The following is a 10,624-nucleotide window of genomic DNA, read 5'->3' as shown; positions in this document are numbered from 1 at the left end:
CGAGCATTTTGTATGACGAGCGGTCGTATGACGAGGTACCACTGTATTCGCTTTTAGGAATTAAATAAGGTACTCGGATGATACGCTGAAAGATGTTTCGCCGACAGACGTTTGACAGACGGACAGGTCGCCGAATGGACGTTTCGCCGACGGACGTTTGACAGACGGACAGGTCGCCGAATGGACGTTTGGCCGAACGTTCATTCGGCCGAATCAACGTTTGGCCGAACGGTGGTTTCGCCGAAACTGGATTCACGCGCTCGCCCCACCCCCGGATCGTGTGTGTACAAGTTTATCATCCTCAGCCCATTAGGACTTTTAATCCGGCCCGCCGGCGTTGTCCAAATTATAGTAAAAATCAATGATTCATTTCCCTTTGCCGCTCATCACTCTCAATTTATTAGTCTACCGTCAATGGCAGCCCCTGAATAAGTACTCTTGGGCGGGCATTGCAGCCCGGGTATAAGCACTCTTGGGCGGGCATGGAAGCCCGGGAATAAGCACTCTTGGGCGGGCATGAAAGCCCGGGAATAAGCACTCTTGGGCGGGCAGATGTAGCAGAACTGAGCCGTAAAATGACAGCAATCAGGTCAAATCCAGCCAAAAACAGCATTTAATGATTAAATACAAACACTGGAGCTCTTTGGACACTAGAACTGAGCCCAGGGAAGTGAATTCCTTGGTAAAATGTCGCGATGAACGCAAAAAACGTCCATATACGTCCATTCGCAAACGGCTCAAAATGCTCTCAAATTCGGTCAAATCCAGCCGAAAACAGCGTTTAATGATTAAATACTAATACTGGAGCTTTTTGGACACTAGAACCGAGCCCAGGGAAGTGAATTCCTCGGTAAAATGTCACGATGAACGCAAAAAACGCCCGTATACGTCCATTCGCCAAACGGCTCAAAATGCTCTCAAATTCGGTCAAATCCAGCCGAAAACAGCATTTTATGATTAAATACAAATACTGGGGATTTTTAGACATCAGAACCGGGCCCAGGGTGGTTGATTTCCCCGAAAAATGTGCACTTTAGAGCAATACCTGACCCAATTGAAATGAATAAATTTGTCCACCAGCGAATAGACGTATATGGACGTTTTTTGCGTTCATCGCGACTTTTTACCGAGGAATTCACTTCCCTGGGCTCGGTTCTAGTGTCCAAAGAGCTCCAGTATTTGTATTTAATCATCAAATGCTGTTTTCGCCTGGATTTGACCCGATTGCTGTTATTTTACGGCTCGGTTCTGCTACATCTGCCCGCCCAAGAGTGCTTATTCCCGGGCCGCCATGCCCGCCCAAGAGTGCTTATTCCCGGGCTGCAATGCCCGCCCAAGAGTGCTTATTCCCGGGCTGCCATTGACGGTAGACTAATACATTGAGTGATGAGCGGCAAATGAATCATTGAGTTTTACTAAAATTTGGACAACGCCGGCGGCGGGCCGGATTAAAAATCCGAACGGGCCGTATATGGCCCGTGGGCCGAGGTTGAAAAACATGTACACACTCGATCCGGGGGCGGGGCGAGCGCGCGAATCCAGTTTCGGCGAAACCTCCGTTCGGCCAAACGTCGATTCGGCGACCTGTCCGTCTGTCAAACGTCCGTCGGCGAAATGTCATTCGGCGAATCATCCGGTCACGCTTTTCTAATGTAAATAAGCTAAGTAAAGCAAAAATAAAAATCTAGTTACATTTCTACCAATTATCCCCTTCAACATCAAAAAGATAAAAACAATAAACCGCTAATTTCAGACATGAAGTTACTGTATTTTCACACCTGTAGAAAGAAAACATTCTTTAATATATTAATTTGTCAAATTGTTCAAATTAATGTATTCATTTTGCTTAGTTTTAAATCTTACCAAATAACACTTCTCTTGTTTGTCACCTTTGAATTTGGAAGGCTGATTTTGTCAACAAAAAGACCCAAAAAGTATTTTTCGCCAAAAAGAGAGCTTTATTGGAACTACCAAAAAGATGACACGATAAATCGGTTTAAAAACGTGATTCATCTTATAATATGACAAAAGTATAAGGACATTGTACAACTTATTTATTTTGAGCAAATTCATTGTATTTCACACCATATATCTACTAATGTTACTAATGTATAATTTAGATCACATTATTGATTATTCACTTTGTAATTTCCTAATTTAGGCTCTACCATTTCGGATAGAATTGTGAAGTAAATACAATCTTCAACGACACTCAATTTTATTATACAATAATACCTTGACATACAAGTGTTCCAACATACGAGACAAATTTGAGATATGAGCATACCAGATGGTTCTTAATTGTGAGTCGGTAGTAAATTAGAACAAACGTTGGTGTTTTTTTTAGGATGGAAACGGATTAATTTGTATTTTGTTCATTTCTATGGGAGAAATTGACTTAAGATACGAGTAAATTGACACTAGCTCGATCCCGCCGTAAGCTTGTATCTTAAAGGTATTACTGTATTTGAATAGTGTGGATTTGATATTACACATTAAAGTGTAAACAAGATTTTCTTGACTGCGATTACAATGATCTTTCATACAGAAATTGAAAAAGCAAGCAAAGCCGTCATTGGCCACTGCTTATCACAACACATTTGCGTCTTTTAAGTCTATCCTTACAACTAAATCTCTGGCAAGAAGCTGAGCAGGAAAAGGGTGTCTGACCGATGTGGGTAATTGTGTTTTTAAGATATTTCTGCCACTAATTGAGCAAAAAAAGGGCTTTTCTCATGTGCGCGTTGTTAAGTCTTCTTTTCAGGTTTTTCAATTGTGTAGCTTTTTAATTGGAGTGTTGTAGCAAATCTGTGGCCACAGACTGAGCAGGAAAACATTGTTCTCCAGTGTGGGTTATTAAGTGTTTTTTTAAATATTTCTTTTGAGAATAGGCTTGACCACAAAGTGAGCAGGAAAATGGTTTTTCACCTGTGTGGGTTCTTGTGTGTATTCTTAACGGTTCCTTTTCTGTAAATGTTTTACCACAAACTGAACACGAAAATGGTTTTTCACCTGTGTGGGTTCTTATGTGTATTAGTAAATCTTGCTTTTGAGAAGAGGCTTTACCACAAACTGAACACGAAAATGGCTTTTCACCCGTGTGTGTCCTTATGTGATGTTTTAAGTGTCTATTTATAGAAAAGGCTTTACCGCAAACTGAACACGAAAATGGTTTTTCACCAGTGTGGGTTCTTGTGTGTATTTTTAAGCTTCCGTTCTCTGTAAATCTTTTACCACAAACTGAGCACGCAAATGGTTTTTCACCAGTGTGGGTTCTTGAGTGTTTTTTTAAGTTTCCCTTCGCTGTAAATCTTTTACCACAAACTGAGCATGAAAATGGCTTTTCACCTGTGTGGGTTTTGGTGTGCATTTTAAATGTTTCCTTGTGTGTAAATGTTTTACCACAAACTGAACACGAAAATGGTTTTTCACCAGTGTGGGTTCTTGTGTGCATTTTAAATTTTTCCTTGCTTTTATATGTTTTACCACAAACTGAACACGAAAATAGATTTTCGCCAGTGTGGGTTTTTGCGTGACAGTTTAAGTTTCCCTTCTGTGTGAATGTTTGACCACAAACTGAGCATGAAAATGGTTTGTCACCAGTGTGGGTTCTTATGTGGGCTTTTAAACTTTCCTTGTGTGTGAATCTTCGACCACAAACTGAACACGAAAATGGTTTATCACCTGTGTGGATTCTTGTGTGTTTTTGTAAATCTTGCTTTTGAGAAAAGACTTTACCACAAACTGAACACGAAAATGGTTTTTCGCCAGTGTGGGTTCTTGTGTGCCTTTTTAAGTTTCCCTTGTGTGTAAATGTTTTACCACAAACTGTACATGATAAGGGTTTCTCCCCAATGTGGCTCCTCATATGTGTTTTCAAAGAAGACTTTTTCCCAAAAGTTTTCCCACACTGAAAGCATTTGCAGAGTTTGTCGCCACTGGGATTTTTCTTAACATCATCATCGTCAAAAAGCAAGTCGTTACCATCTGATGAAGGAGCAATTAAATTTTCTGCTCGCCATCCTTCTGTTGAGCTGCCGCTCAGAAGCTCCGCCCCTCTGTTGGCCACGCCCAGATCATCTTCACTCTTGAAAGGCTCACCAGTTGACCATTTGACACATTCCTCGTTGATTGGAGGTTCCTCTTCTCTTTTGCACAGTTGAGAGAACTCTGGCTCCTCCTCTTTAATTTGGGGCCATGCTGAGGCGTTTGCAGGCTCCGCCCCTCGGCTGGCCACGCCAAGAACATCTTCACTCTTGAAAGGCTCACCAGTTGACCATTTGACACATTCCTCGTATTTTATTGAAGGTTGCTCTTCTCTTTTGCACTGTTGAGAGAACTCTGGCCCCTCCTCTTTAATTAGGGGCCATGTTGTGGTGTTTGCAGGCTCCGCCCCTCCGCTGGCCACGCCCAGAACATCTTCCCTCCTCACGAACTCACCAAGTGACCAGGTGAAATGATCTTCCTCCCTTTTGATTGGAAGTTGCTCGTCTCCCATTTGTTGTTGAGGGAACTCTGGCTCCTCCTCTTTGATTTGGGGGAGCTCAATTTCCCCTTCAAGGTCAACAGACTCCTGCCCATCAGCACCAAGATCATTTCTGAAACCTGCAAAGACACAAAGATAAATGATTAACCATTTTCCAATTATAAAATGACTGAATTTCTTGTTCACAGAAATGAAACCAAACGGAAGAGGGCGCCATACATCCATTTCGTCACAATGCAGTACAGACGCTCCCCTACTTACGAACGAGTTAGGTTCCGAGCGATTGTTCATAAGTTGAATTTGTTTGAAAGTTGATTCAGTGCTATATTTTGTATTATAATTTATGTTTAAGTATATTGAAGGTTTATATAAGTGCATTTGTATGTTTAAGGCTTGTATAAATAACACATTGGTTTGTACTAAAAAACATTTAATAAAATGGAGAGAATATGTACAGTACTGTATAGAGCAGGGGTCTCAAACTCAATTTACCTGGGGGCCGCTAGAGGCCGAGTCTGGGTGAGACTGGGCCGCATCAGGATTTCCACAAGAAAAGCGCTGATAAAACATTCCAACGTTATCAAATATCTTTATTTTTTAACAAAAAATAATGAATTAAATAAATTAACTTAAAGATGAATAAAAAAATCAATCAGTAATACAAAAATAAAATAATAATAATGAGAGATATACACTGGCTGCCTAAGTAGAGAAAATGAATTATTTTTATTCCATTTCAAATGTCTGTATTAACAGCTCTTTAACCTTTAACTTTCTGAACTTGAATGGAACATTGAACATGAAATATTCTGAACACGGCTTCTCTTGCCTACTCCTTGCTGCTAGAGACCTGGCAGCGCTTCTTCTCACATAGCTGAGTCACATTTGGCTTGAGGGAGGAAGCAGTGGAAACCCTCAGTAGAGCTTGAAGATGCTCAACAGTAAGTCTGGACCTGTACTTGGACTTATTGAAGTTCGAGATGGAGAAGAGCTTCTCACACAAGTATGTGCTCCCAAACAGGCTCATGGTCCGCTTGAACATTCGGGAAAGTTTAGGGAAGCTGGGGGTCAACTCTCTCAAAAATTGCCCAAGCTTGTCTGCTTCTCCACTCACCACCCTGAACTTATTTTTGAGTGCAGAGTTGCACTGCAGGTCAATGAGCTCCATTTGAAGCTCAGGAGGGGCATTTTGCACATCAAAGGAGAAGGGGTCAGAAAATATTTGAAATGTGGCTTTGTGTGTCTTGAAGTCTGCAAATCTGTGATCAAATTCCTCCTGTAGCTTCGAAAAGGCCTCAACATACTTCTCACCACTGAATGGTGTGCCTGCATCCACGAGAGCCTTGCATGCTGGAAAATGGCAAAGGTTTGTCTGAGAGAGCTGGGCTTTCCATAACACAAGTTTAGTGCAGAATACTCTCACGTTGTCATAGGCAGCACTGACAAGTTGCCCCTGGCCTTGTAGCTTCTTGTTCAGTACATTAAGCTCATGTGTGATATCAACAAGAAAAGCCAAGTCCATGAGCCATTTGGGATCACTTAGCACAGGAACAGCAACCTCGTCTATCTTCATGAAGTCTTTTACTTCTGCTCTCAACTCAAAAAATCTCTTCAACACGTTTCCCCTGCTGAGCCAACGTACCTCAGTGAAGTAGAGCACATCCCCATATTCTGACTCCATTTCCTCTAAAAAAGCACGGAACCTTCTGTGCTTTAAGCCCCTGGATCTGATTTGGTTGATGCATTTCACAACGACAGACATCACATTGTCAAACTTCAGGCATCTGCTGCAAAGGGCCTGCTGATGGATAATGCAGTGCAGAGCTATGGCCTCCTCCACACCCTCCTCTTCCAATTTTTTTTGAACAAGTGCTTCCAGTCCATTCTTCCTCCCTGTCATTGATGGGGCTCCATCGGTTGTTATTCCAACAAAGCTCTTCCATGGCAAACCGGCATTCTCAATGGCATCACACAGCTAGTGAAATATTTCCTTAGCGGTGGTCTGGCCATGAATTGGAATTACTGTGAGCAACTCCTCCATTACTTTAAAATTGTCATCAACACCACGGACATATATTGCGAGCTGGGCATTGTCTGTGATGTCTGTGGTCTCATCAAGAGGCACTGAATATACACTGAAACATTGTGCTTTCTCACACAGTTGATCATAAATGTCACTTGACAGGTGAGAAATGCGCTCTGCCACGGTGTTGGCAGAAAGGCTGATGTGGTTGAACAGACTTTTCTTTTCTGGACAGACAATATGTGCAGCCTGTAATATGCACTTTTTGATAAATTCACCTTCTGTAAATGGATTTCCTGCTTTAGCAATCAACTCACAAACGGCGTAGCTAGCTTCGACTGCTGCATTACTGTCTTTGGTAGCCTTCTTGAAGAAATCCTGTTGCCTCAGAAGACATGTTTTAAGACTGGCAACCTGGTTGGCTCTCTCATCTCCCTGGTATTTTTCGTACTCCTCAGCATGTCTCCTAGTATAATGACGTTTCAAATTGTATTCCTTGTGCAACGCAACTTTTTCAGTGCAAATGAGACACGTCGGGCTGCCCCTGTGTTCAACAAAGAAATATTGCACTCTCCACTTTTCTTGAAACTGTCTGTGCTCATCACCGACCTTTCTCTTCACGGCAGGCTTTGAAAGAGACATCTCTGGGGCTCTGTAATTATTACAGTGTAATATGTTTTTCCACTTGGAATGAGTCTCGGGTTGATCTTTCACTTTCAGTCGCGCGGTTTGTGGCGCATGCGCACTTTCGCTCTCCGTTTCTCCGTTTCACTCGCGGAGATGGCTACACTGACACAGGCTTGATCACGGATCTTAGCGCATCATTCAGTTCTATGCTGAGAGCAGCGGAGGAGTGTGCGCACCGAGCGGAGTGATCGGCTTCACGGCTTCTCCTTCGCCCAGCTGATTGGAGGAATGAATGAGTGAGTGAGCGAGGCACTGGACAGCCCGGCCGATGTCCCGTCCTCCAGAGCCGTATACCTCACCGTGATTGGTTCATTCAGCTCCGAACACAACAAGTGTCATTCATATCAATCTTGCGGGCCGCACAAACATTAATCTTTCATATTAAGACAAGGGCCGCAAATTATCGTCCCAAGGGCCGCGAGTTTGAGACCCCTGGTATAGAGAGAGAGATTTATGTATTAGAAACTGGCTGAAAGAAGCGATCTAACGACGATTGCAGTTTTCTTCTTTTTTTAATCATAAATGATGCGGTAGCACTGTATGGCATAATTCAATTGATTTGCAAACTTTGCGCAACGTTCAATATTTGGGTCCTGCTGCTCGATCTTTCTGTTTATAAATGGTACTGACGGTCGAACGATTCAAGTTGTATGCCCGTGCAACGCTCACCACTCTCACGCGCATCAAGCTTCGTTATTATTGCCACTTGTTTCAAATGAAATGGCTTGCCTCTTCCTTGCACCTCCCTCACTAGAAGCCTTTCACTTTTCACTAACCATATTGAATAATGGCTGCACGAGATATTTCATGATAAAAATGAAAAAGGTTCTTTGCGCACTGGAAATACGTCATGCACTTACGCAACTTACGCACTGAAACGAACTGGGCAGAGGAAGGTGGATGCTGGGTGAACTGAGCACTCACAGCGCCAGGCGTCGGTATTAGTGGCGGAAAGAAGCACTAATCGGAAAAAGGCGCGCAATACAAAATCAAACTTACGAACATTTTTCGACATAAACGCAATTTTCAGACATGTTCGTATGTACCGTTGTTCGTAAGTCGAATGTTCGTAAGTAGGGGAGCGTCTGTACTTACTACTGTAGTATTCTCGTAAACAGCAACATGAGTTGAAAACTGTTTATAGGTGCATTTTTCAAAGTATGGCACTATTGGTAAATCCTTAAAATTAGTCATTTTTTTTGGAGCCTTTTCATTGTAAACATTCTCTTTTGTTTTAGATTTTAATTTAGTTTAAATGCTTTCGCCAAAGGGCAGTGGCGGGCCGTTAGGGCCTTCAAGGCCTTCTCTGCTGGCCTAAGAAATATCTGAATCATATTGTATTTTGTCCATCAATACTTATTATTCCAAATGGTCTGTTAGCTTCCTTTCCTTGCTTTCCCCCTGGTTGCACTGCTTCCAGATGTGTGTTTTCATATTGAAGCATTTAACCAATCACATTTCAGCCATTATTTGTTGCCAGATCAGATCTGCCTCAAAGCCTGCACAATCAGTTCTTGCGGGCTCTGCTGCATTAAACTAGACTGTTGCTTTTAACCAATCAGATTTCGAGTTGGCAACCCCACAATGATTTTTCATAGGCGTTAGCATTTTGCTGGCTGGGACATGTCATTGCTTTCACAAACTATGATTGGCTAGTAGGCGGACCAAAGCAGTACCGAGGCAGCCAAGATCGCAAACTCCACCCACTATGGCCGACAGAAGCAAAAACAAATAGATTCTGTTTGCTCACAAAGCTATTTTCTAGACGGACTTTTTCAGGAAAAAAATGGACATCATTAAGAAAGGGCGGTCAACTCCGAAGCTAGCAAGCCTGTTACAGCCGGGAAAATGGTGTGTGGGGCACTTTCAGCGCGCTAACTTAGCTCCACAAGCAAATAGTATATTGTTGTGTTGATTTAATTAATGCTATTTTCGAAACGGACTATGCCGGAAATATGACAGGACAGGCTCGACTTTCATCATTAGCTTCGATGGCGATAGGAAAGAAGGAAGAAAGAAAGGAGGATGGATATTGTGTAAAAATGATTTTTGGTGAGTAAAATATGGCTATATTCCTAAATAATATTTCAATTGTGGGCCAAGTTCTGATATCTGAAAAGCTCCGGTGTTTGTATTTAATCACAAAATGCTGGTAGGAAGTGGATTTTACACCAGTTTAATTTTTGGCGTTTCACCATTGACGTCCATTGCTGTCTTTTCCCGGGAAAAAATCACCCCCCTGGCCTGGTTGTAATGTCTCAAAAGCTCCAGTATTTGTATTCAATCAATAAATGATGCTAGGAAGTGGATTTTACCTAATTTAAGTGCATTTTTTGTCATTTCACGTATGGACGTATCGACGTTCATTGCTGTCTTTTTACCGGGGAAATGATACTCTGGGCCCGGTTCTGATGTCTAAAAAGCTCCAGTATTTGTATTTAATCAATAAATGCTGTTTTCGGCTGGATTTTACCCCATTTTCGGGCAATGTTTGCCCGTACGCCATTGACGTTCATCGCTGTCTTTTCCCTGGAAAATCACCCCCTGGCCTGGTTTTAATGTCTGAAAAGCTCCAGTATTTGTATTTAATCATGAAATGCTGCTAGGAAGTGGATTTTATCCCATTTTTGTGCATTAATTTATTGATTATTTTTTATGTGTCGCAGCTGTAGCTGCAGTAGAGGTTTTATAGCCATAAAATAGTTTTTGAGGGTTGGATTGATACGTTGAAGGCGCTACCAGAAAATGCACCGCCCGCCACTGCAGAACAGTAATCTAAAGGAAGATGTTACAGATTATAGTAATGAATATTCAGCAGTTAGCGACATCTAGTGGTTCATCATTGTAGCACGTTCTCAGTTCTACCCATAATGCTATGCGCTGTCGTGCTTCGATTCATTCAATAAAGTCACGATCAGAAACAACAATGCCACCCCGTTAAATATTTCATTATGAAATATTAATTGTGTAACGTAAAGTATATATCGGTCTATCATGCATTTATGATTGTCAAAAGTGAACGTACCTTCGAGTTTGTGAAGAACAACTTTAGCTTGCATCATTTTGCAAACAATAGAATGTTGATGACATGAGAGATCCTCTTTCACGCCATAAAGTTCCTTCTGAAACTTTGCCGCAACCGGCGTCGTTCTCCCAGACATTTTTCACACTTTATTTCTGTTCGCTTGACGACGTACTGATGCAGACGACGTGTTCCTTTGTTAGCTGCCAGCTAGGCTAGGCTAAAGTATGACTCCCAAAACGGATTGAAGACAAACGGACTGACGTTCGAGTCCACAAACTATTTAATGTTGAGCATGTTGTCGAGGTTTCGTTTCATTTAAGTTAAATTAAATTGAGGAGAAACAAGAGGCGCACAAACAAAAAGTTAAAACCCTAGCCATGCAGAAATGAACGCCCGAATCCCT

At 42.0% G+C, this 10,624-nt stretch overlaps 1 protein-coding gene across 1 annotated transcript; it reads right to left on the bottom strand.

Moving 5' to 3' along the window:
• Positions 1–1,939: 1,939 nt before the first annotated feature.
• LOC144065541 (uncharacterized) lies at positions 1,940–10,624 on the bottom strand. The gene is made up of 2 exons (XM_077588497.1): positions 10,222–10,624; positions 1,940–4,605 (listed from the first exon to the last, which is right to left on the bottom strand). The coding sequence occupies exons 1-2, from the start codon at positions 10,355–10,357 to the stop codon at positions 2,786–2,788; spliced, it is 1,956 nt and encodes a 651-aa protein (XP_077444623.1). The 5' UTR covers positions 10,358–10,624; the 3' UTR covers positions 1,940–2,785.

Source organism: Stigmatopora argus, chromosome 20 (genome assembly GCF_051989625.1).
Source record: "Stigmatopora argus isolate UIUO_Sarg chromosome 20, RoL_Sarg_1.0, whole genome shotgun sequence".
In the NCBI taxonomy this organism is placed as follows: domain Eukaryota; kingdom Metazoa; phylum Chordata; class Actinopteri; order Syngnathiformes; family Syngnathidae; genus Stigmatopora; species Stigmatopora argus.
This window is presented reverse-complemented; position numbering and strand designations above follow the sequence as displayed.

Bases quoted from the DNA above. Each gene is read 5' to 3' on its own strand.
- LOC144065541 (XM_077588497.1), bottom strand. From the start codon at position 10,357: ATGTCTGGGAGAACGACGCCGGTTGCGGCAAAGTTTCAGAAGGAACTT. The intron at 4,606-10,221 runs GTACGTTCACTT...GTGTCTTTGCAG, and splicing joins TGTTCTTCACAAACTCGAAG to GTTTCAGAAATGATCTTGGT.